Here is a 25,983-nt window from a genome sequence, read left to right on the forward strand (position 1 = left end):
CCCTTCCTCTGGCACAAAACTCTTTCCAACAAAGACGACAACTGTAGACTGGGGTGTACTGTTAGATGAAAGCTTTTTCATCGTCTATTCCTGGCATGCAAACAAAGCTTGATTTGAATAAAAATAATTGAATGCAGTAGTCTAGCGAGAGGACAGAGCTTCCCAGAACTTCAAACTCTTAGAAAACACAATATCAGGAAGGACAGACTAAAATTAAAAAAATACAGTATTCAGTTTTTAGATAACATTTAATAAAACATAAGACATGTGAAATGTGGGAATAATATTTGCAATATTATGGGATTTCACAGACCAGAAATTTGGCAAAGAACTGATGAAATCCAACATAAATGACATGCATCTTCAAAGTGACCCTCTTCTTAAACCTACTGAAAAAATAACCAGTAGAAAATGCAACAGCAGCCACAACATTGTGTTTCTTTTATAAAACCATGAATCAGAACTAACAGGCAAAAATAATGCCCAACATACTTCAGTCCTATGTTGAACCCATAAACATCTGAGGCATGTATTCCCTTTGAGGTCATCTTTTAGCTAGGAAAGTGAGACTTCAGGTGCTCCTTCAGAGCTGGTATAGTGGGAATATCTTTGCGACACATGTGACAGCGGAGAGGTAGTTTCAACAGCTCGCTGGATCCTTCTTTCACAGTGACTCTTCCATTTGTTTTGAGCATCTGAATGACATCTGCAGATTAAAAAAAGGGTAAAAAAAACAAACACTTATTAGCAGTAATGGACACAATGTACTTCTGTGGGACATAAAGTTAACAACTCAGTAAAAAATATGTAATTTGCTCTGACCGTGAGACTCCATGAAATAGTCAGTTGTAAATGAGTTCCAGTGCTTTTTGTTCTTTAAACAAGGAGAGTCGAAGTCTTGGCTGATCACATGGAGGTGAACGTGACTGTAAAAGAGAATATAGATAAAATGTGTTATATTTTAGGTGTCTACATGGATTAAGTGCTGATCAGCAGATTCAAATTGCCACTAACGCTTCAGTATGTGATTTGCTTTGGCTGTAGGCTACTATGCAGGGAATAAAACATTATTTAAAAAATGGAAAAGACAGAAATCAATACTTGAAAGGTAAAGATGGAAGTGCAATGTGGAAAACGATGAATGCTTTAGGTTCAATTAACTGCAGCCATGAACATAAAGTAGACCTTTTAGCTTAGATTATTTTGTTCTATACATAAATACTGTACTGTAACAGCTTTACCTGAAATCAGTTGTTGTGTATAAGGAGGAAAAATATGTTAATCGATTTAAAAACCTATAGTCTGCCTTAGAAAAATAGCTGTCAGTAGTGTAAAACATATAGTATTTGCATTAAATGATGAAACACCAATACAGTCTTTCAATGATAAAGCACCATTCAAACAGTGATTACTTACCTCATACTGGGGATGGCGTGGTACCCTGTACGGAAACGTAGCGAGCCGGCATCTGGGCACTGCTGAACCATCTGGTCAGCAACTTGCTGCATGTGTTTCACCAGGTCGCAGTGCTCCTTACCTAAGGCCTTCAGGCTTGAAATGGTCTGCCACGGGAGAACCAGCCAGTGGTAGCGCGCTTTAGGGTATTTATCTTTGATAACCACTACTTTGTCATCCTTGTATACCTAGAGAAAAGCAGACGGTGTTATTTTTTGCAGTAATAAATACAGATGGGATCCAGATCAGTTAGCATCACACTGACTGTAAACAGCTACCTGCATCTTAGGGTCTTGCATTGAGGTCTTCAGACCTTGGCTCCAATGTCCAAAGCTTTCCTACAACAAATTGAAGGTAATATATTTAATATAACATACTGGCTTTATAAAAAATCCATATAATAGAAAAAACATGTGACCATCTTAAAAAACATATTTTAAAGAAGTGCACACACACTTTGTTTCTTCTCTTACACTGGGTTTTGTGGCTTCTCCATGGCTGACAGACACTGAGACCTTTTCTGTCTGTTTGGCTGCTTTCACACTCAGATCCTCTCTGCGGCTCTCCCTGTCCTCTAAAGCCGGCTCTCGTGGTCTTTTGGTGCCACCGTGGTCCCCGGTGGGATCCTCCTTGAACTGTACAGTGTATGGGTAGAGCTGGTTGACAATATGAAGCTGCTGTCCAGCCTTCATTTTGACCTCTTTGTCCTTACCCACCACCACAGAGTCTATGGAGGTGGGGTTCAAGCCCAGCTTTGGAAAGTAAGACAGGAAATGAGACACAGAATGATAAAGAAAGTGTGGTTGATTACAAGTATTTAACAAAAACTCAGCATAACAGGTTCTTTTTAACATCTTATGGGTTTCACTTTTATAAAATCAATGTTCCTCACCTGTTTAACTTTGACATAACCTTTGTTGCACTCTGCTTTCAATTCAACTGGTTGAGAAGGGATAACATTTGCACCGATTAAAGTTTGTTATTTAAAACTATTGAGAGATTTGAAAATAAACGATGTGAAAAATGAACAAACAAATATATAGTCCATGACAATTATTTAAAACAACATTCTACACAATTAAATAAACTATAGGTGTGATAAGGGTGATAAGTAGTATAGACCAATTCAAATTGTATCTCCTACAGGCAGACACTGTAGTAATCTATGCATGCAAACAGAAGATTGTTTAGTTGCGATGTAATGTTGTATTCCCTAAAATCTAAAAATGGCATATTATATATCTATTATATCTTGAGTATATGAAATAAATATACAGTACCAGTCAAAAGTTTGGACACACCTTCTCATTCAATGGTTTTTCTTTATTTTTATTTTTGTAGATTAATATTGAAGACATCCAAACTATGAAGGAACACATATGGAATTATGTGGTAAACAAACAAATGCTCAACAAACCAGAATATGTTTTATATTTTAGATTCTTCAAAGTAGTTGAATGAGAAGGTGTGTCCAAACTTTTGACTGGTACTGTATATTTATTTCATATACTCAAGTTTGTATGATAATCACCATCAGACACTTTTTAAGAATTACAATCTGCATTGACATTTATGCAAATCGAGAATCATTTTATTTTCCCTCTCTCTTTTGATGTTGAAAGCCAGCGTTTAATGCTTAGAGTGCATCAAACAGAAATGTGTCATTATGTTACCTTGCTGCCGAGAGCATTTTTTGTCTTTAATAGTCGTCTCTGGACCTCGACCCAGGACAACTGTCTGCTGGTGCCGCAGTAGAATCGGTTTGTGACAACCCTCCTCGCTAATAAGCCAGCAAATAGGCATTGTTTCATGTTATGTAGTCAGCTGCTCTACTGCAGGGCCACGCTTTGTTTTGGTGACTCGTCTCGTCGCAGGAAAGTGACGTCACTGAATCAGATTTTTCTTTTTTTTTAAGAGGCGGGTTAGAAGAGAAGCTTCTGGAAGAGTCTGTGTGAGCTGAGGCTGTGAGGATCCAAACGACTGCTTCATACAAGGTGGGACGATAATAATAATAACCGTGACTGTATGTGTGTTTTATTTATACCAGTGTCACATTTTCATTATTTTGCTTATGGTTAGAAAAAAAAAAAACGGTATAGAGTTAGCTCGTTAGCATTAGCCAGGCTATCCTGTGCTAGGTGAAGCATCGGTAACGCTGGCTGGAGTAAGAAGGGCCTCACAGGGATGAAACCCTGTCGTCTGCATCAAAAACAGGGTAGCAGGTAGTTGCTAATATATATAAGCATAAATGAACTAATACTCAATGATAAACAATGATAACGTGTGGTGGTAGCTCGTGGCTGGTAGCCCTCCTGCCTCCCCTGATCTGAAGACTACATTTATGAAAACAAGCATGACGTGTTATTTGATCCCCACTGTCTACCTTGGTATAGTTACATTTCATGTCAGGCTCATGGTCCAAAGATAAAGATTGAATATTTAAATCCAATCAATCATTATCCATATCACACAATGTTACTGCTCGTCAACACTACAGTTAACTTAACATTGCCCATTTTCAAGATTGGAAAGCGAAACTACCACCACTTTGTGAGGATCATTCACTAACTAGTTGAGTTATCAGTATGTTATTTGGTGTACCTAGCTATTCAGAGTGGTATTGAGTCGAAGTTATGGTCATTTCAGACACAGGTTTTGCTGCTTCAACTACTTTGAAGAATCTAAAATATAAAACATATTCTGGTTTGTTGAGCATTTGTTTCTTTACCACATAATTCCATATGTGTTCCTTCATAGTTTGGATGTCTTCAATATTAATCTACAATGTAGAAAAAAATAAAAAATAAAGAAAAACCATTGAATGAGAAGGTGTGTCCAAACTTTTGACTGGTACTGTATATTAAAACAAAATAATATCTACTTAGACATTACAACTGTTTAATGTGTCGCAGGGCTGTTACATGACACTGCATTAGTTGTAGCTGTTTGTATCTCAGGTCTACCTTAATGACAAGGGAGTGTTCATTTGGCTCTGGCAGTCCATGCCGGTGTGTCCTTGGGCAAGACACTTAACCCCAAATTGCTCCCGCAGGCTGTTCCTGTGGTGTGTGTATGTATGTGTATGAATGTTAGTTAGGGTTCTGATGTGCAGGTGGCACCTTGCATGGTGGCTCCTGTCATCAGTGTATGAATGGGTGTGAATGGGTGATTGATTGGTAATGTCAAAGCGCTTTGAGTGGTCGGAAGACTAGAAAAGCGCTATACAAGTACAATCAATTATTATTATTATTTATTTACACACACGTAACATGTGACCCTCATCACAGCCTGATATCTGGCTACATTTATGCTGATGAATAATAAGCAGCACAATGAAATCTACACACACACCTGACAAACATTCCCATGGTGTCATTTTATGCCTATGCCTAGGGAGCTTTTCATAACAATACCAAACAGGACCAGTGCACAAGGGCATACTGTTTACCCTGAAAAGTGAGACATTTATTGCAATACACATGATCATACAAGCATACCGTAAGCACATACTTAACTGCTGATAAGCACCAAGTTGCCAGTTTATAAATTCCATCTGTATAGCGTGACGTTACTACAACAGTCTGGCCATATTTAATGAATGTGTTGTATTTGATTGTATTATGTTTAAGATATTACTAATGTTTTTCTTTTTACTTACACGAGGGAGACAGAATATGTTGAACTTTCTACAACTGTCGGTAACGTTAAAAAGCATATCCAGATCTAGCCTTTTATACACCCCATGCCTTACATTTCCACCAGCAGCGTCATAAAGGCCTCTCTCACAGACGTCGCCGCATGATGTTATGCTTTGTTTTTGCATGTATTCCTCTTGCCACATGACATAGTTCAGATTTTTGCTTTCTCACCAAGTTGTTACACTTTTGTAGGTTTTGAAGTGTTTAAGAGCTCAACTGGAACTGAAGATTTAAATACTGCTTGTGTTTCTTTTACTTTTCAAGGTTATCCGTCAGAGACAAACATGGTCAAGGAAACAGGCTTCTACGATACATTAGGTGTTAAACCTAATGCTACTCCTGACGAACTGAAACGGGCCTATCGAAAACTAGCTTTGAAATATCACCCTGACAAAAATCCCACTGAAGGAGAGAAAGTAAGTACCTTTTTTGCAGTCAGGAATTTGCAGCTGTATTTGACGTGTATGCAAGTCATTTTTCTTGCATAGGAATTTGTAATGGAAATATCCTCATAACAGTCCTAGTCTTCTAATATAATGTCAAATCTAATGGGATTTTAGATATATATCTTTTTTTATCTTGTTAGACTAAAAGCTGTGTAGTTTTTGTTAAATCTATGTTTGATGGTTTTAAAGATTTATCAAAATTGTATGTGGCACATGCCAAAGCCATACTGTAGAAAAGTAATATTTGAAGAAGTCAGTTATTATTTTGCATACAATGCCAAATAGTTGAATACATTTTTAAGCAGCTGTATATTACCAGAAATGTGTTTTGACCCTAATCAAACAATAAGTATGTATTTTTTGTTGCTTTGCTTGTAGTTCAAGCAGATCTCACAGGCATATGAAGTTTTGTCAGATGCCAAGAAGAGAGAGGTGTATGACCGTGGAGGTGAAAAGGCTATAAAGGAAGGAGGGACTGGAGGTGGCGGTGGTGGTGGTGGGGGGAGCTTTGCATCGCCCATGGACATCTTTGACTTGTTTTTTGGTGGGGGCAGTCGGATGCACAGAGAGCGAAAAGGTATGGAAATGTTCCAAAAGTAATCACTAAGATGAAATGATGTTCATATTGTGTCTGCATTTCTGTTTTAATAGTGTTGAGCTCTGATTGAATTATGTAAAGAGATACAATGCATCTTCTGAGCCAGAGGCAGTTCTATTGAGGAGGAGGAGGAAGTTGCAGTATTTAATAATGCTTGCTGAAACTACTGATTATTTTCATTATTTATTAGTCCGTGACTTGTGTGTGCTTGTTTTGTCTGATCAATAGTCCAAACCACAAAATATTGAATTTACTGTGGCATAAGACCAAGAGAAGCAGCCAATTTGTTCATTGTAGATATCTGTTTTCGTGTAAATGTCACCCTAAAAATGACAAATATTGAAGTACAGAAATGCCAAAGTCTATAGTTTGTATATAGTAGTTTGTAGAGTAGTGACAATCTTATTTTCAACTGTAAAATGTACTGCCCAGAACATTTCCTGTTTACAATTGTTAAAAAAATCTGTATGGGACTCAAAATGTCTGTATCAGGCGGGCTATAATCTCAATTTTCTAACACGCATGACTTTGGCCTGTCATTTTGTCCCTGTAGGTTTTAGTTTAAGGGGGGAAAAAACAAAAAATTCTCATTGCTCATAAGAATCTCCTCCTCATTCCATTGTATTATAGCCAAAACACAAGCCTGTCAAATATTTGAGAGAGTAAGTCTTAACCTATTATTTTATTTGTGACTATGGGGTTTGGCTAAAAAATATTGTGAGCCTCAAATAGAGAAATAAACACACAGCGTCTCCCCATCTAAAGCACAATGTCATCTTACATCACAGTTGGCTCTCGTTCACATTCTTTGTACAGTCGTGTGATGTTGCTGTGACAATATATTTTGAACTATTTCTTTTTTGTATTTGTAATTTAGGGTAGATAGCAGAAAAAGGCTTGTTTATGTAAGCACATACATGATGTTATATGAGAGGAAGCTGATATAAGGAGGGTATTGATGATATCTTATCAGTGGCCAAAGTTATTCCAAGAAACAGTATTGCTGAAATCTCTGATTTGTCTCTCCCCAGGAAAGAACATTGTTCATCAGATATCAGTGACGCTGGAAGATCTTTATAACGGAGCTACAAGAAAACTTGCTCTCCAGAAGAATACTATTTGTGAGAGATGTGAAGGTACGTCTTTTACTGTGCGAGTTACTTTTCACGTGCTCTTGTTAGTGTCTGAGTGGCTGGACTTGTAATCCAAGAAGGCTTTTCAGCACACGCTGATCCAAGCAGTCGATGAAAAGGCTCTTTGTCCAATAACAAAACGCATCAGTCTTGTTAATATAATCCAGTCATTGAACAGCAGGTCCCTGCAGTTTATATAATACACCAAACTTAAAACAAAGCCTTCATCTTTGTTATCCTGTGTGCTGACAGTTTATCTTTCTTGGCAGGTCGTGGGAGTAGAAAAGGAGCTGCACAGATGTGCATGTCGTGCCATGGCACAGGCATGCAGGTCCGCATGCACCAACTAGTACCAGGTATGGTGCAGCAAGTGTCCACAGTGTGCCACAGCTGTCAGGGCCAAGGACAGAGAATCAGCCACAAGGACCGCTGCAAAGCCTGCGGAGGTCGAAAGATCCTGCGCCAGAAGAAGATTTTAGAGGTCCACATTGACAAAGGTGAAAATTGATTTTAATCTATCTGTAACTGTCTGAAGAGGGAATGAGAAAAAACAAATATAACATCATCTCATCACTTAACTGCCACAGGAATGAGAGACGGCCAGAAGATCGTTTTCCATGGAGAGGGAGACCAGGAGCCGGGAATTGAGCCAGGTGACATCATCATTGTCTTGGACCAGCGAGAACATTCACTTTTCACCAGGTAATATATTCTCTGTTATCAAGTGTCTTCTGTTCCTTATGTAATCTACCCTGGCAGATGCAGTGATGATATTGATCTTGTATAGATGGAATATAAATATTTATATAATTCTGGTCACTAGATGTCAGTAGAATTCTAAATTACTACTAAAAGTCCCATTTGACTTTGCATCCTGTTTGAATTTGATTCAATTTAAACTAGACGAATAACATTTTTGATTCAATCTACATGTATTAGTTGTTGGCATGCTACCCTGTGCTACATAGCAGCACACTTTGTTTAATTTAATCAAGTCTGCCCAGAAAAATCACCTGTTTCTTTGGGGGGGTTTTCTTCAACTTGCTCTCTTTAGGAAAGGAGAGGACCTGGTCATGTCGATGGAGTTGCAGCTGGTTGAGGCTTTATGTGGTTTCAAGAAACCTGTTCAGACACTGGACAACAGAACACTCCTCATCACCTCACGTCCAGGTGAACCAAAACATTAAATGCACAGCTTCCCCTTACTGAATGGCAAGTTGAGGGGCAAGCTTTCCTCCCATTGGAAGATACCGGTATTTGAAAGGAAGAAAGTAGACACAAGATATGCACCGTTATATACACCTGTTTTAAGATATTTGTAGCGGCACATCCTCGTGAACAAACAAGGGACAGGATTTTTTTTATCTTTTTTTAAATGAAATTCAGCTTGCAGTGCTAGTTAATCAAAAAGACATCAGTCATTCACACTACCCATTTACCATTTACACAAAAAAATGCAGCTGAATGAACAGTGCTGAGTCATGAGGGTGTTTGTAGAGTGTTTTTTCCAAGTGTTCATTGCTGTGCACGCTAAGCTGCACTTCACTGTATAGACACTCACTGTATTGTTGCTCAAATGTGTGAATTACACCCTTCATGTTAATAGCTCTTTTAAAGACCGTAGTCGGACTGATGTGCTGGTAAACTAAACTATTTTAGAATGGGTCTGGTGTGTTTCAAACACAGGATACATCCAATGCCTCTTGTTTCCCTAAAACACTTACAAATTATTTACATGAATTGGATTTCTACATTTTATTAATACAAATGTGTGTTTGGCAGTAGTATTTGGATTAGACTTTATCATCAGTGCTCACCCCGCCCTTAAGCATCCCTCTGTGCAAACAACATTCCACCACATACCCAAATCTACCACAGAAAACACCTTTATAAATATCAAATCCATGGGATTTATTAACATGAAAAACATACAAACAGGATAATACAAAAATCCTATCCTAACACCTGTGACCTAATTCTACTGCTGCTGGCACAGGAGCTTTTAAGAGCTACGAGAGAGGGAAAAGGGACAACAGTCCAGGGAACATATACAGCCGTAACACCAGAGAAAAATGCCCTGTGCTTATTTTATTTATTTGTAAGTGCTAAACTCGTACTCGTCAGACAGTGTAGGCCACCTTTTAAAAAAAATCACCTGGTATTTACCTACAAACCCATTAAAAAGAGACTTAGTTCATTTCTTCTAATCAAGAATAAATACGTTATAGCCCAAGCCTCTATGCATTCATCATGTACTGGCAAGTTTGTCAAAGATGACATAAAATGTATTTGTTTTATGTTTTATAGTTTTTCATGACTAATGTGGCCTTTTTTTTTTATTTAATCACAGGGGAATTGATTAAGCCTGGGGACACGAAGTGTATTGTGAATGAAGGGATGCCCATGTATCGCAGGCCGTTTGAGAAGGGGCGCCTTATTATTCACTTCACGGTAAGAGGTTTTTCCAAATCCACTTTTTTAAATCAGTTTTTCATTTTTTTGTCTTTTACTTATTGGTTGTATTTTTAATTTACACATGCTTTCTTTTTTCTTTAAAAAAAAAATGTAATCTATATCAGCCGCATACACACACACAAACATGCCCATCACCCATAACATGCAACACACTTGCCACACCCATACAGGTTTGTAATATAAAGTTTGTCTCACTGTTCTTTCACAATTTTCTATGTTATGCTTTTTCTTGTTTCACTTTGAAAAAAATAAAATAAAAAATAGTATTTGCAGATCATCAAATATTAAACTGCTCAGACTAAACATAGCTGTTGCAATAAAATAGTTAATGCTTGTCTCCCTTTAGGTGGTGTTCCCACAAGCCAACTTCCTTTCCGAGGAAAAGCTGAAGATGCTGGAGAGCTACCTCCCAGAGAAGCTGGATCCAGAGCAGCCAGAGAGTATGGACGATGACCTCTACATCTACGCCGACCTGGAGGACTGTGACCTCGACAACAGGAAAAGACACAACCAACAGTACTACTACATGGAGGAAGACGACTATGCTAGCCCAGGTGGTGTTCAGTGCCAGACATCTTAAATATCAACTGGCCTGCTCTTAATTAAAGAAGACCTCCCCTCATCTCTAACGTTAAGCACCTTTTTTGATTTTAGTGCACTTTTTATTTAACTGTTGTTTTTCAAAGTTTTCTTTCAATCTCAATCAGAAAACGGCGTCCCAACACCCTCCTGATTTATTAATATAATACTCTTCGCATGGAGTAGAGTATCATATAGTTCCAGGATTAATCTTCTGGGTGAATGGGACTCCTCTTCATCTCTGGGACCTTATTTTAACTTTTTTTGTTGTTGTTTTTGCAATCACACTGTGATTAGAGACGAGGGGTCTCAGAGGCTTCAGAAAAAACTTTTTTGTCTGAACAAAGACTGCCTGCTTTTTATGCATTTACACTAAAACGGATGCCAATATTAGGATGAAAATACCCTCTTTTTTTTTAATAGTGCTACTAAATCAGTTGTTGTTGTAAACCACTTGTTGATGACTTGTTCAATCCGTTGTGTGTGTAAAGACCCAATCCTCAGATGGTGTTGGATGTGCATTGAGGCTTGAGTTGAACATTTATGCTGTTTTACCCTTTCAAGGGCTATTTTCTAGACATTTCTTAACAATCTTGAAAATGTGGCAAGAAGACATGAGGTAGTAGTAAAGGTGATCATGATTCAGGCATGACAGAATTTAGGTTCAAGCCACTTATGTAGATTTTTCAGACTAATATTTAAATTTGGTTTAATATTTTTGAGCTGCAATCAGTTGTCTGGTGATGCCACATTTGTTTTTTTGGAAACCTATTGTGTACAGTAGAACATCTTATAAGTATAAACAACACAGTTTGATATGAGCCAAATATGACTGCATATTAATTGCAGGGTAGGTTTTAGGTCAAAGATGAGTAAGAAGTCACTTTATTTTGAAATAACAGATCAGGGGAGTTTCCAAGAAGCAGGTTAACTGGATAACTCAAATTTAGAATGGTTATATTAACATAATTCTTGTTAAAGATGTTATGTGGTTTTACTTGGCAAAAAGAGATCTCAGATAACTTTTGAAACCGCTTCGGATAACAGGTCCAAGATGCCTTCATGGCAAATGTTTTCCCTCTCTTTAAAGTGTCCAGTGCCAAGTTGCACCAAAGTCTTACAAAGAAAAATAGTGATCGTTTAGGTTGTTTTAAAGATTGAATGTTCTTGAGATTATTTCAGTTGTGTCATTTTAAAATCATTGGAAATTCCAAATTTTAAATCAAAGAAAAACTTTTTGATGTTTTTTTTTTTTTTTTTTTTTTTTTTACTGATGTAGGCGCACAAGAAATTATGTATTTTAATCAAAAATGCCAAATAAGTCGTCGGGAGGTCATGGAGGGACTTAGAATTGGCTGGTACCTCATTGAAGTGTCCGCCTGTTTGAAAGCCTTATAACTTAACTTGAAGCTATAATGCAGTTTTTTGGGTTTTTTTCAGTGATGACTTTGCTTTGGATATTGTAAAACACAACTATGCTTGCAAGAAGGGAGATTCCTTTAGTTGTTGAAGCAGATGCAAATTAATGAGTACTAAAAATGTCTGGGGAACTCGACTGAAGTTCAACTCAAATAAGTGTAGTCAAGTTCCTAATTTGACTGGCGATATGTATGTGTGTGTTAGGACCAATGATCTACTTGTTTATGCTCATGTTTTCTAATTAAATGCAGTTTGGTGGTCTCTCTAAATTGTGGTATTACTTTCTGTGAGTGATATTAACTATTGTTACCAGGACACCTACTGACTATTATAACATTTAAGAGTAGTTACAGTTTCAAGCTTTCGGTTTCCTCTGAACACCCACACAGGTGTTTCCAGTTAATCTGGCTGATTAGCCCTCTTCTCTGTCTCAGTCGTTTAGGGCGGGAGAAATTCCGCCTTAATCATTCTTATTGGTAGATGAAGATTTGTGACCGTATTCATTCACGTCAAATCTCTGGCCCTCCTTCAACCTGAGTGGAGGTCTAATCAGACAGAATAATTGAAAACACCTGTGTGGTTGTGAAGAGGCTTTATGTTAACAGTCTGAGTTTTATAGCTGAACTGCCTTTTATTTTGTACTCTGCTAATATTGATTGTCTTTAAGGTAAAGAAACATTGCTACAATTCTAAAACATTGGCCCAGAACTACTACTAACAACTTTTTTTGATAATCATTTGATTATTCAGTCATGTCAGTCATTTTTTTTAAAGCAAAACAGACAAATGAATTACTGGTTCAAGCATCTAAGTGTGAATAATTACAAGATGTCTTGGTCCTATATGACAAAAAATCTGAGTATCTATCGACTTTTTATTTTTTTCAAAATATCCCTTTAAAACCCTAATTATTTTATAATGTACAGACAAGCTTTTTTTGTTTCAAATTGACTTCAAACTTAAATTTGGCTTTTTTTTAAATACAGTATTTTTACATTGATACTTTTTTTTTTTTTGTGAACTGTAAAGGTTTCTGAATTTTATTGATAATTTCTGTCATGACTGGCAGTATTCTATACAACAATGAATATACAATAGACTGTAATGACAAAACATATTTTACAACAATGATAAATGGATGATATTACAGACACAGATGATAGAAAGTACCAAATACTGTAGTACAAATAAATATTAGTCGAGGCAGTAGCTCTGTTCTTTAAAGGCAAACTGACGCACATGAACACAGTCAGTGCAACTAACCGACAATAATGTGACCACATTGACTACATTTATTCTATACACAGAGGATACAGAAAGTGTCACTGGAGCGCCATTGAGGTTATTAGTCATCATGCATATTTTCAAGGAGTACTAAAGTTATTGTAGAGTCACATTTAGACAGTGCACTGCATGCAGGGAACACAGAGGACAAAACAAATCATTTCATCTGAATCAAAGTTACAAAAGCATTATTACCAAAGCTGACAAATGATATACCTGATATTGTTTGTTTATGCCCAAACGAGGCGGTTTTTTTATTAAAAATATTTCCTCAACAGTTCACCATCATGCATTTTCATGTCTAATAAAGACAGAAGAGATATAAATTGGGATTCAAACTGCACTGGTGAAGATGGATCCATGAGGAAGGGACGGTACAGTATGGAGGACCTAGAAAGTGCTCCAAATGTTTATAGAGCAAATATCTTACAAATTATTCAATCAATCAATAAAACAAACAATGTATAAATAACCGACAAATTTTACGTAGTAAAAATATATTAATTAAGACCCAGTTAGAGTTTATAAATAAATTATACAATATGTTCAAAAGACTCTTAGTAATATTCTGGATTGTTCTTACTGTCAAATGAAACACTCACTGACTAGCACTGGAACTTGTTGACATTTTGAAATTAATTGCAGGAATTATCCCCAATTAAAGAAAAATACCAATTAATTTCTGATGTTCCAAGTTTATTCTCGACCTTTGGAAACAGCAGGTCAGGAAACATCATCACCACTGTGTCCATTTAGCAGCTGCTGTGGTGCTTCTTTCATCCATAACACATGGTATTCATCACCAGATGGAGTTTGCCCATTTATCTGATATTTTAAAAACTGATATTTCCAAAAATCCAAAATTAATTTGGAACCTCAGCTTTTGTGGCAACATTAGCAAGCAGAAATTAAATTGCTGTAAATGTTATCATCTGTTATTCCATGACAACTGGAAAAATCTGCTGATGAAGTTCATGTGATATAGCCTAAAGCTACAGACCAGTTACTTAATGGACGTTGTTTTGAATAATTACTGATCAATTCATGTATCCATTTCCGTCGTCTTTAAGTGAATAACTTAACTTTATAACCACGTGTAAGGCTCTGTGCATCTTCAGGAGGCGGTTTAAGGTTTCCATAGCCTCAGTAGGCCGTCCTCGCTGTATGTGGCGATCAGATTCTCATGTGGGTGGTGAGTGATGCCAATTACATCTTTCTCATGAACCTGTGGGTGCAGAGGAACACAGATCACCACACATTCTCCGTCTCCCATCAGCCTCACTGTTTGCCTTGTTTATACAGCCGCAGTGACACAGTCAGAGTATCAAGTGAGACTGAAAACAACCAGATATAAAACATTAACAGTCCAGAGTGGATGAACAGACACCTCTCACAGACTTTGGTAATGAGTGAATATATCAGCAGAGCTTACAGTCAGCGTTTTCTCCAGCCTTCCTGTCGTATAGTTGAAGCAGTACAGCACTAAGTCCTCTCCCACACAGTAAATCCACTCCCCGTGGGGTGACAGGGTGCAGCACACAAAATCTGCCTTTTCCTTTCTGTCAGAGCTGAAGGTCTTTACAGTCTGAGGAGGAAGAGGAGAAGACATTCACAGTGTGAGTATTAGCATAAATACAAAAAACTAAATCTGAAAACCTACAGTTGTGTATAGATTATAAATCGGGGGGGTTCTCACCTGACCGTTCATGCTCATGATGACCACCGTGTTGGAGTGATTACAAATCACAAAGTGCTCTGGATTTTGGGGAAGAGGGATCACATTGTTGACGGGAACTTCTGAGGTCCGGCACAGAGATTTGAAAGTGTGGACGCACTCGCAGGATGTTGTATTCCAAATCTAAAATATTCACAAAAATTAAAAAATTAAAATCCACTGAGTGACAGTCTAATAGCCACATAATATTACAGATGCAGCACAGACATGAATATAAGTTGCTCATTGTACCTTCACTGTGCCATCAGATGAGGCACTGATGATGTGAAATCCGTCTTGAGTGAAAAATGCATCATTTACGAACGATGAATGGCTGTTTAACTCCTTTAGTGTCTTGCCTGATTTCAGTTCATGAATTCTGCAAATAACATTGATAAGTTAAAAAAAACTGATAAATCAGCAGGTCTGACTTATTATTAAATCAATGTCTATTAAACTAAAGAGTGGGTTTTCTTGAGAGCAGACGAGACGTGTTGCTGAGCTGCCGATGTGAGCGACTGGTTGCAGATTGGCTAAACCTTGACAAAACGCCTAAAGCTCACTGATTCACTACATCTCTGGGAGGATGATTTTGCATATGTAAACAATAGAGAGTCCCATCTTGTGGAATTTTCGACGAGAGGAACACGTTGCAGCTTTGTGCCTGAGCACATGGTCTCTCTCAGCAAACACCCACACAGCACATGTGCTTCAGACACAGCAGAAAGACTCAGCCCACAACCCCTGAGCAGCCAGAAATAGATATTCAACTCCTCAACTATGAAGGGGATTCAGTGTGTTTGTGTGTTTGTGTGTGTGTGTGTGTGTGTGTGTGTGTGTGTGTGTGTGTGTGTGTGTGTGTGTGTGTGTGTGTGTGTGTGTGTGTGTGTGTGTGTGTGTGTGTGTGTGAGAGAGAGAGAGGAAGTGAAAGATAGACGTCCCTGCTCTATCATATTTACATTCAGGTTTAGTACTCATGCAACATGTGATATCAGGCATTAACTGCTGGTATTAAGGAGCTTTTAAAAGGTTTAAAAAACAGTTCACTTCAAATTCTTTACTGGTTAACTGGACAACAAAGAAATAGAAAAAATATATATTAACAAAGGCATAATAAATAGCAGGATCTGAAAGTACATTCGACCTTCAACACCACTTTATTCTAATCTTTTCTTGAATCATATTCTTATTTTCTGTGTCAAGTTAACTGCTTGTTCTCTTCTTTATTTTATTCCACAATTTGCAAAAGCGTCTTTGAGAACTTTTGAAAGCGCTATATAAATCTTAGCTATTATAAATCTTAGCTATTATAAATCTTAGCTATTATAAATCTTAGCTATTATAAAGTCTTTTCTCTACTAACAAAAAATATGTTTTTATTTTTAACTGACCTCACATTAATTATGAGCCTCTACTGTCCATTTACAAGAATCAAGAATTAAGCTAAAATATAAAATTCAACAAATACACAATGGAATTCCATTAAAATGTATTGACAGTTTATAACTAGATAACTTGGTTATATTTAATTTTGTTCCATGGCATTATTCAGTTTTAAAAAATCATATGCTTTTCTGTTTCTGTCTGGTTGTGCTCATCCTGCGTGGGATGTTAAAAGAGCTCACTGGCCTCCAGCTGAACTCATTTTTATGTGCATGCCTTTGAAACTTTTGTGAATCATGTCTGAGGTCAGTGAGAACTCTCCCTTCCTCCCACAGTAGACAAGCAAAGGTGTGCCACAAGAAGGCTCCAGAAATTAAGCAAGGCTCCCAACATGTTGGGTGTTTTGTTTCTCTTTTAAAACTGTTGGTACATCATTTATGAATTCAAGTATTCACTTCCCTTTATAACTTGAATTGAATTTACTGTATTAGCTATTTAAATATTTGAAATTACTTGTTTGTTATCAATTCAATTTTTTCCATTTATAGATATATTTGGCAGCTTAGATGAGTAATGTTTCTACTGTGAATATCAGTCATGCAGCATACAGGAATTGCGATGCATCCCACCTGATGGTCTGGTTAAAGGAGGCACTGAGGATCTGGTTGTTGTCCTTGGAGAAGCTCAGACAGGTCACACCTTTGTTGTGAGCATGCTCCAACCTGCGCAGACACGAGCCGCTCTGAATCTTCCACACCTACGGCAACAACACGCACACACATTTTTGCGGAGAGAAGATGAAATGAGACAACCACTTAAATAATACATTATTAACTCAGCTAAAAGCACAACGTCATATTTCAAGATTTTGACATGCTGTGGCATTCCATTTCCATACATTGATAGGACACAGGGATCGGTTGCTTACATTGACAAATAAGCAGAATAATAACAACTGACAGTATTGTTGGACGGTATTATGAGATCCAAACCTTTATTTTGCCATTCTGAGCTCCAGTTGCCAGTAGATCTGTATCCTGACTGAAGCACATACACAGCACAGCATCATCCATCATCATGAAGCTGTCTTGGGCCTGGTATTTTAAATCCTAATTCATTCATGCAAACACACACACACACACACACACACACACACACACACACACACACACACACACACACACACACATGCACACATACATACACACAAATGCACACACAGAACAGAACAAAACAATCAAATAAACTGAATAAAAAGCAGAATAAGAGATTTCTATCATATTTTGTCATATAAACTGGTATTTATTTGTTTGTTTGTTTGTTTCTGTTATTTAACCAGGTAACAGTTTAATGTTTTTTTGGCCAAGAGGGCAACATTGAACAAATACATTCAACATAAACAGACTAAGTCTTAAGACCACATGCTACAAAACACTATAATCAATATCCAGTAACAATGCATAAACAGGTATTATTTTCCAGACCTCTCTAAGAAAGTAAAAACAGTAAAATAGAAATATAATGAACAAAATTATCGTGATAAAAAAAAACTACCTACCTTACTAATTTTTCCAGTGTTAAAGTTCCAGACTTCAATGAACCCGTCCACTGATCCAGTGATTAAGTATTTGCCATCAGGAGAGAAACGGGCACACTCCACATGTGACCGCCGCCCAAACTACAGGATAATACGACATACAGAAAATAGGGTAACCAATTTGGTTTGCAGCCTGGGATCCAGACACACTGAGATTAAAAAACACAAACTAATTTCAGGTAGCTTCAGTGAAGCGTGAAGTTTTTACGCCATGCTGCCCTCTGAAGTTATGTAAGCTGACCGTTCACCCACAAGGACAAGAAAGCAAGGACGAGCAACTCAGCTCCATCTGGATGCAAGTGATGAGAGCACAGCCAGGGACTGAGACAAGTTCCTTCAGGTGAGGAAAGCAATTAGTGGGTGTGTGTGTTTGTGTGTGTTGTTTGTGTGTGTGTAAGTCAACTTTAGAGACTCATCAATAAAAAGAGAAACCTGTTATTTACTGTAAATTCACTGTTAACAACTACAACAATGTAATTTGTCAACTCTCACAACTACCGAGCAGACTTTAAATGTCGTAAATACTGTTATATAGTTGTATAGAGTAATAGTATGCAGTAAAGTAAATATAGTAAATATAGGATAGAATGAACTGGAGTTTGTTATTCTCTGTTAATCAGAACAGGTGGTGGTCTACCTTGATGTGACGGTACAGCTGTGTTGGAAAGCTCTCCTTCTCCGTTTGTCTGTCCTTGTTGCCAGATGTGTCCATAGACATGTCGGGGGAGAGGTGATCTGGATACTGTTGTATTCTCATAGACTGTGGAACAGTCCAAAGAAAACATAGTAAGTATTTATGGCCATTTTACTCTGTCAACGTCAAGATCTCAGAAAGAAAATACCATTCGAATATTCAAATTTAATTAATTTTTTAATGGATTCCCACAATGCAATGCAAGACGGAAATAGAGTAACTACCTGCAGCTTGAAAAATGTAAAAGCAAATAGTGAATGATCCTAGATCCATAAATAAAGCTATATAGTAATAAATCCTTCTGAAATATACTTTAATCACTTCTTGATATGTTATCAAAATTTTAATTGGTAGCCGTTGTCCTGTAGTTTTGAATGGCAGCTTTATAATTTAGTACAATATTATCATGTATACTACAGCCAAAACACTATAAATTGTTGATACTTTTTAGTATTAGTACATTGCATCAAAGGTTCTGACAAAGCTGTCAAATATTTTACTGGCACCCGCATAAACAACACCTGAACCTGTAGCACTGTCTCTGTGTTGAACATCAGTGGGATGTATTTCTTAAGGACGTTGGAAACACTGCAATGTTTGACTGACACAATCTAAGTGTTACAGTATTGCTGTTACACCGCAGGTGACAATATAATACAGAGGATATAAAATGCATAGTGGACCCTCAGCTGCACAATAACATCAATAATAGCAACCTCCTACAAGGGGCCTATAAAAAAAATAATTAAACTGTATATTAAAAACAAATAAGAGACATGGTTCAAGGCTGATTTCATGACTTCATTATTTTTTTCTTATGTGCTGCTCCTTCCAATGAAGTTACCACTAAAACTCTATAAAATTAAATATTATATATCAAATATATAATAGACTAATTGAGCAAAAATCCAAGATAGTTTAGAGAAAAGAAACTTATTATTTATTAAGTCAGATGTTCTGCTTCATTAGAACTGTGTGTGCTGTTCCATCAGATTTGATTGCTGTTTGTCACGTTTCTAGGAAAACATTGAGCAGATTTTAACAGAACTTCCTGAAAATCTGCAAAAGAAAATTAAAAAGAAAGTGTGTTTTCTATCCATAACCATTAAATGCAAATATTCACTAAGTCTGTTTCCGTTGCACCTTGTCTCATTTTGCCTTTCCACACAAATTTAAATTTGTGTATAATACTGTCGCTATGATTTGTTTCAAATGTTGCTAAACTCTTATTGGTATCCAGAGGGGATTTTAACCTAACTGAACCCTGCCCACGCTCAGACAAAATAAGAAATACAGAAAATCTCTCCTGTGATTTAATTGTTATAACTTTGACAATGTGTGTTCATGTAGGACACTATCACTAATAGAAAGAAGTTGATTGACCACATCTGTTTCAGGTTCTTTAACAACCTCTAATCAAGGTGGGGCCATACAGAGAGGGGAGAAATAAGGGAGATAGTTTGGATATTTGCTTCACAATCATTGAGTGTTATTGAAATTGATTAAGTAGCTTTCCTTGATTTAAAATTAGAGTGTGATGACATAGAGTGATATTGATCACTGTACTCACGCCGACTTGTTCCAGGAGCCCCATGAGGCGAGAAGGTGGCACCACGCTGACCTCCCTCACCAACGCCTCCGCTATTTCTCTGCGCCGCTTCTCCTTGTTGCTGCCTTTCGGGTACGCCTGTAGTGAGCATAAAGAATGTTATTTTAGGAAGAACTTGTCGATACAGCTGTTTCAAAGAAGAGAACACTTTACTGTCTTACCTCACGAGGGTCAAAGTATGAGCATGTTAGCAGGTTTTCCAAATGGATGTACCTCTCTGGCTGCGTCTGCTTCAACATGATCATCGGGTCAGTTTGTCTGAGGAGTGAGCGAGCGGCCCCCACCTCCCTCATTTCAATGAGCTCCATTACAACCTGGTGCAGAGATCGGTTTTCAGCAGATGCTGCTTATTGAATAACCAAGCCAGGAAAAAGTATCATCTGATCGATGCGAAAAGCTCACCTGTTCATAAAGGTCAATAAGCGTGTTGTCAGGCAACTTGAGGGACTCGATAGCCAGCAGGACGGAGTCCCAGTGGCCGCTCTTTATGTCTGCGATGAAGCTGTCGATGCTCTCCACGGTGTTGAGCGAGACGGTTGTTTCCTCCTGTAAGGTGGTCAGTGTTCTGTAGAGGTTGTTCTCCTTCAGGTACTGCATTATGAGGCGGATCACACTAGACAAGAAAGGTTCATGTTACAACCACATGCTGACTGATATTCCCAACTACTGTAGGCCTAGTGACCTTCAAAAGTGCTGGGGTGAAGTCTTTGAAGCATTAGAATTCAATGACAGTAGTTGCAGTTTGTGTACAAGCAACACCAGCGTAACACTTTTTTGTTGAGGTGATTCTGTTGGTGCGTGATGTTTCTATTCTAGCGAATCTTGATCTCAATGTTTATAACTTCTGACACAGATTGTCTGGCACAATTGTGAAAAGAAAAGTGAATGTTAGTTCCTTTCAAAACAAGACGAGCAGCAGCTCCTGCTTCATGTCGAATGTTGTCCTACTTTGAAAGTCATCTGCTGATCATTTACGCAAATCTGTTGCTTCTCATTCCCCCTCTATTGTCCCTCCATCAGCACAACACTGCGGGGGGCTGCCTTTATATCAGTTTTAAAGCTAACTCACAATTTACCTCCCCGCATGACAAACCCACCACAAGATGAGTTTCAATTTGGCAACAATGCTCCATACCCACTTTTCCCCACAGGAGGACTCGCCAATTAGGAAAAAGCACACCCACATCCTTGCCAGTGGTGGAGAGGCTATCAGATAAACAGGCACATGTGGATGAAACGGACACTGTGTATAGTGACTGCAAAACAGCCCGGACCCGCCTCTCTCAGCAAAATCAGCGAGAACGACAGATCAAATGGCTTAACGCAACATTTGAGCAGCCTCACATGTGACACTGCCATGTAGTGGAACCAAAACAAACAGTGTATTGACATAGAAAGCGTAGTAACTGCAAGTTCCACAACCGACTGAACAAACCTCACATGGGCGCACAAACCGTACTCAGACAATACATTACAACAGCGTCATAGAAATAGAAGGACATAGGTATTATTGCTTATTTCTTTAAATCAACCATTAGGCACACATGTCATATACTTGTCATAATAAATGTCGCACGTTATTGTAAGAGGGACCTTTTAGAAAGACGCAAACATACTAGCAAAATTCCCCCCAAAAATGATTATCAGTGACTATAAACACAACCTTCCAGCTTCATGCGTAACGCACAGTTGAGTATCCCGAACACCTCTCTGCAGTCAAAGACACACTGATGTTTTCTCTCTTTGTATAGTAACACATGTGGTCTTATAGTTCCCTTTCTCTGTTGTCAGCACCAAATGATCACTGAAAACTTGTTATTTACCAAGAACCAAAAAAAAAAAAAAAAAAGGAAATGGCACTTACTCCGAGGGCTCCATCTCAGTAGCCATGCTGATGTTGTGCCCTGCTGTTGCCTCACTGGACTGACTGCTGGTGCTGGTCGGCGCTCTCTAGAGCCACGTGAAAGCGGTGTGCTGAGGACCACCCACTACACGTGCATCTCGCATCTTTTTCTCTTTTTTGGGGGGGGCTGGCGGTGGGCAAGCATTACCCATTCCTGGTGACTGCCGCTGCCACACGAAGTCTGTGACGCATGTTAATACATAGAAGAAAAGGTGTTTCTGTGGGCACGTTGCAGCAGACGCGTCTGCGTTCAGAGATGCGGCAGACAGCCACGGCAACCGCAGCATCAGCACCACGGCAACCGCAGCATCAGCACCACGGGCAGAACCTCGTGGCTCAGAACAATGATGCTCGCTGTAAACGTCCTCTAACAAAGGAAACAAAAAAATAACCTTGGTGCTCCATCCAGTATATGCAAATACAAAGCTGGGTGCGTCTGTGCTTTATTTGGCTCAATCCCTGCGCACACGGTGATTAAGACTGTCTTCCTGTAATTACACATGGTGGGTGTAGTGGGTTGTGAGTGTTAATCAGCTACGGTGTTTGCGACTTCAGTGCTGAGTGTATGTTTAATCTACGCGACCCTGCTTGCAGACCCACGCTGGCATATAAACCTGTTGGTAAATAGGAGCCTCGTTAATCCACGACAGATGTTCCATCACTATGCTGAGGCGTTATGGCATCAGGAAAAACTACACAACGACCTTCCACGTTGTCGAGCCAGCATGTGTGCCAAATCCCACGGGCAAAAAACAGATTATACATATTTGAGGCAATGAATGGTTAGCCTACGCGCATACAATAGTCTGTATTTAATATCCTGTCTACATGGTAGATTATTGCCCACATTACCAGAATAAATACAAATAATCAAAAATGAACAACCACTAGACTGTGAAGACCTGCTTTGACTCTGTCTGGAGACGGTCAGGTTGTTTCCTTTCATGGCTGTAGAGATACATGGGTTTAGTTACCTGTGGCTTTATATTCAAAAGCCTCCTGGTTAATGAAACATACATGATTCAGCATATAGCGTTGTGTACCGTCTGATATCATTAGTGGACACAGACAGGCAGCAGCGATGGAAAGGAGTATTTCATTTGACCCTGAGGCCTCCAGATGTTTTGTGTTGTGATTGCGTCATCATTAGACTCCGTATACAGCTGTGATGGCCGAGTGGTTAAGGCGTTGGATTCGAAATCCAATGGGGTTTCCCCGCGTAGGTTCAAATCCTACTCACAGCGTGGAGCTAGTATATTGCATGCCCTCTGTAAATCTTGTAAGGAAAATATATTATCATAAAAGAATCGTGACTGATGATGTGTGTAGAGAAAGTCTTAGTCTAGTCAGTTAGTCAGAAGATTGTCTACTAATACTCTAATACTTATATCTATAAATAGATAATACAAACGACTCGGGGCTCCTGAGCATCTCTGTAACTGTAGAATATAAATTCTATTCTATAAATAATATATTGTATTAGCTGACTAGACTGCCTACTAACCACAGAAGACAAAGACAAGACAGGATAAAGCGCTCTGATACAAACTGAAATATTTCCCATTCATCATCTCGTCACCGCTTTGTTGACATATCGCGAGAGCTTCAGCATTCACCAGGTGAGCGCTATTTGACCACGCGATAGGAGTGATAAGTGAGATAAGGTGAGTGTTGTAATTTATTCAACATACTTTTCAACCAATAAAGTCTACAAGGAAGTTTACTTTTAAAACATGAACTCTTTTCCTTTCCCCTCCTGTCAAAGTGTACGAAACCTGCCGATAAACAACAGCCAGGTGAGCACAATCGAGGTAGATTAACCCCTCGTTACCTGTATTTTCACCGCAGAAACACATGATAAATAAAGGAACGAGTTATTCCTTAAAAATGTCTTTCAATGTAATTTGTTTAAATTTGGTATTGAATAGTTTCTTCTATGACAGCTTGCTGGGTTTTCATATTTCAATCGAGTTCAGCTGTTAAAGTGCAGCCTCGTAGTGAGGAGTCTACTGTAAGGACCAACAATACCGTTTGTACTCCCTGCTTCTATTTATGACGGTGGTTGTGATTGAAGGAAACTGTCAGTGAATTTACAATAAGGTTGCTACCAACGATTATTTTCAACATTGATCAATCTGTTAATTAGATAACTATAACATGTCAGAAATGACTAAAAGACACCAACAGAAGTTCCCAGAGACTAAGGTGACGTTGTCTTCTTTTGTTAAAATTCAGAATCCAAAGATATTCACTATAGACATTCAATTTTTTAATATCTATGGATTGGATTACAATTAGAATCATATGAAAGCACATCAAATTCTCACATTTGAGAAGTTTGAAACTTTCCTTAAACAAGTACTTGATCATCAAAATTGTTGATAATTCTGTCGTTTTTACTTTTTTTTTTATTTGATCCAATGTTTCAGGTCTACATTAAAGGTCTATAGGGGATCTATCACAGGGCAAGCTTTCCAAAAATAAATTACAAAATCACAGGATTAAATTATCACTAACAAGTAATAGAACAATCTATATTTACTTAAAATCATGTAATAGTTTATACCTTTTTTAGGTTGCTGTGTGGAGAAAAAGATGATGCAGATGATATTTGAGTTATTGGCTTCACTGTCTGGAATAATTCCAGTTTCCGTTGCAAAGATGTTGCATGTAGAAGTCTTGACTGTCTGAAGGTTGCATTCCCAGAAATTCACACACCAACAGAGCAGGTTACCTTTTCTTTCCCCTTTTCAAATCTTAATGATACACCCACATACTTCTCAAAAATCAGTGTGGCCAGTGTTGGACTGGACTCCACTCTGACCACGTCCAAGGTGACAGAGTGCTTCCTGCCACTGAAGAAGATGGAGGTACATGGCGTCATGTAGTTACTGAGGTGAAACAGCTGGAAGTCACATTCAGAATTTAACCTCTTCTTGCTGACTTTTCTAGAAGAAGAAACACATTAGTTCGAGTGTTTGGAGGCGGTCTCACTCAGGAGAAGATCCCCTTATTAGACTGGTTTTACTCGCCGCCAGGCTGTGGAGGAGGACGTACCTCATGGTCGGCCCCAAGATGCAATCTGTTCAGGTGTGCTGTGAGTACAATGTAAAAGGAATGGTTATACAATCTGGAAAATATGCTTATTCACTTTCTTGCCAAGAGTTAGATGAGAGGATGAATCTGTTTTTTAATATCTGCCCTTTAAATATAAAGCTACAGACGGTTAGCGTAAAGAGTGGAAACTATCAAAATATCTGACCAAAGAGTAGAACCAATAAATTGTGGTTTTACGATTCGTTTTGAGCAGTAGATACTTGACTTTTGGCTGAGATTATTGAAATAAAGCTACGTGATGTTAACTTCTTATCTTACTGGGCAAACAAAGCAAATGAGCGCTTTTTCCCAAATGCCAAAAGATACCAACTTATTAATTGATTTGTATCCAGGAAAGTGGAAGACTGAACTCACAATAATTAAGTATACACCATGGCACAGCTATCAGCATGTTTTCTCTGCAGTCACAATGTGTTTGTGGTGCAGTTCTTCTGAAGATATGTAACATTTTCACATAAATATTTAGGACATAAGGCTGTGTGGTTTTTTTTTCCCCTACACAATTATAATGTGACAGTAATAAAACAGAGGAATTTGAATTGACTTGACTTTTTTTCAATTCAGCTGCTTTTGTTTTGAATCAGCTGGCCATATATTGGGTCTTTTTTCACAGCAGGAGAAAAAAAAAAACCATGTTACTTACAACATTAACAGTAGCTCCGTTCTGTTCGTGCCCATGAGCCAGCATGCACAATGCAGGACCCTTACATCATAGCAGGTGTCATTCATTTATTTACACCTGAACGTTTCCTACCGTGACAGATCAAAATATCTTAATTGAAAAAGACCGATTGCACGCAGTTTGTCATTTTAGATCACAAGAAAACATCTTTGTAAATCTTGTTGAATATGTACTGTTTTTGTTCTTTCTCAACAGGT

At 38.1% G+C, this 25,983-nt stretch overlaps 3 protein-coding genes and 1 non-coding gene across 4 annotated transcripts; 2 read left to right on the forward strand and 2 right to left on the reverse strand.

Annotated features, from left to right (window-relative positions):
• Positions 1 to 229: 229 nt before the first annotated feature.
• On the reverse strand, positions 230 to 3,319 carry aptx (aprataxin). Its single transcript, XM_054604547.1, has 7 exons — positions 3,129 to 3,319; positions 2,348 to 2,394; positions 1,929 to 2,207; positions 1,734 to 1,793; positions 1,417 to 1,643; positions 823 to 926; positions 230 to 706 (listed from the first exon to the last, which is right to left on the reverse strand). Exons 1-7 carry the CDS (start codon positions 3,256 to 3,258, stop codon positions 552 to 554), a joined length of 1,002 nt encoding a protein of 333 aa, XP_054460522.1. The 5' UTR covers positions 3,259 to 3,319; the 3' UTR covers positions 230 to 551.
• A 39-nt stretch (positions 3,320 to 3,358) lies between these two features.
• On the forward strand, positions 3,359 to 12,102 carry dnaja1 (DnaJ heat shock protein family (Hsp40) member A1). The gene is made up of 9 exons (XM_054604546.1): positions 3,359 to 3,449; positions 5,418 to 5,569; positions 5,978 to 6,176; positions 7,229 to 7,333; positions 7,600 to 7,827; positions 7,918 to 8,032; positions 8,385 to 8,500; positions 9,681 to 9,781; positions 10,152 to 12,102. Exons 2-9 carry the CDS (start codon positions 5,438 to 5,440, stop codon positions 10,383 to 10,385), a joined length of 1,230 nt encoding a protein of 409 aa, XP_054460521.1. The 5' UTR covers positions 3,359 to 3,449; positions 5,418 to 5,437; the 3' UTR covers positions 10,386 to 12,102.
• A 2,049-nt stretch (positions 12,103 to 14,151) lies between these two features.
• Positions 14,152 to 21,974, reverse strand: LOC129096248 (WD40 repeat-containing protein SMU1-like). The gene is made up of 12 exons (XM_054604977.1): positions 21,949 to 21,974; positions 20,487 to 20,697; positions 20,246 to 20,398; positions 20,052 to 20,162; positions 18,419 to 18,541; positions 17,743 to 17,862; positions 17,177 to 17,293; positions 16,814 to 16,941; positions 15,054 to 15,180; positions 14,784 to 14,945; positions 14,520 to 14,672; positions 14,152 to 14,312 (listed from the first exon to the last, which is right to left on the reverse strand). Exons 1-12 carry the CDS (start codon positions 21,972 to 21,974, stop codon positions 14,214 to 14,216), a joined length of 1,530 nt encoding a protein of 509 aa, XP_054460952.1. The 3' UTR covers positions 14,152 to 14,213.
• A 1,175-nt stretch (positions 21,975 to 23,149) lies between these two features.
• Positions 23,150 to 23,231, forward strand: trnas-cga (transfer RNA serine (anticodon CGA)). The gene has a single exon. It is a non-coding gene; the product is annotated as a tRNA-Ser (tRNA).
• Positions 23,232 to 25,983: the final 2,752 nt, after the last annotated feature.

Source organism: Anoplopoma fimbria, chromosome 9 (genome assembly GCF_027596085.1).
Source record: "Anoplopoma fimbria isolate UVic2021 breed Golden Eagle Sablefish chromosome 9, Afim_UVic_2022, whole genome shotgun sequence".
NCBI lineage: Eukaryota > Metazoa > Chordata > Actinopteri > Perciformes > Anoplopomatidae > Anoplopoma > Anoplopoma fimbria.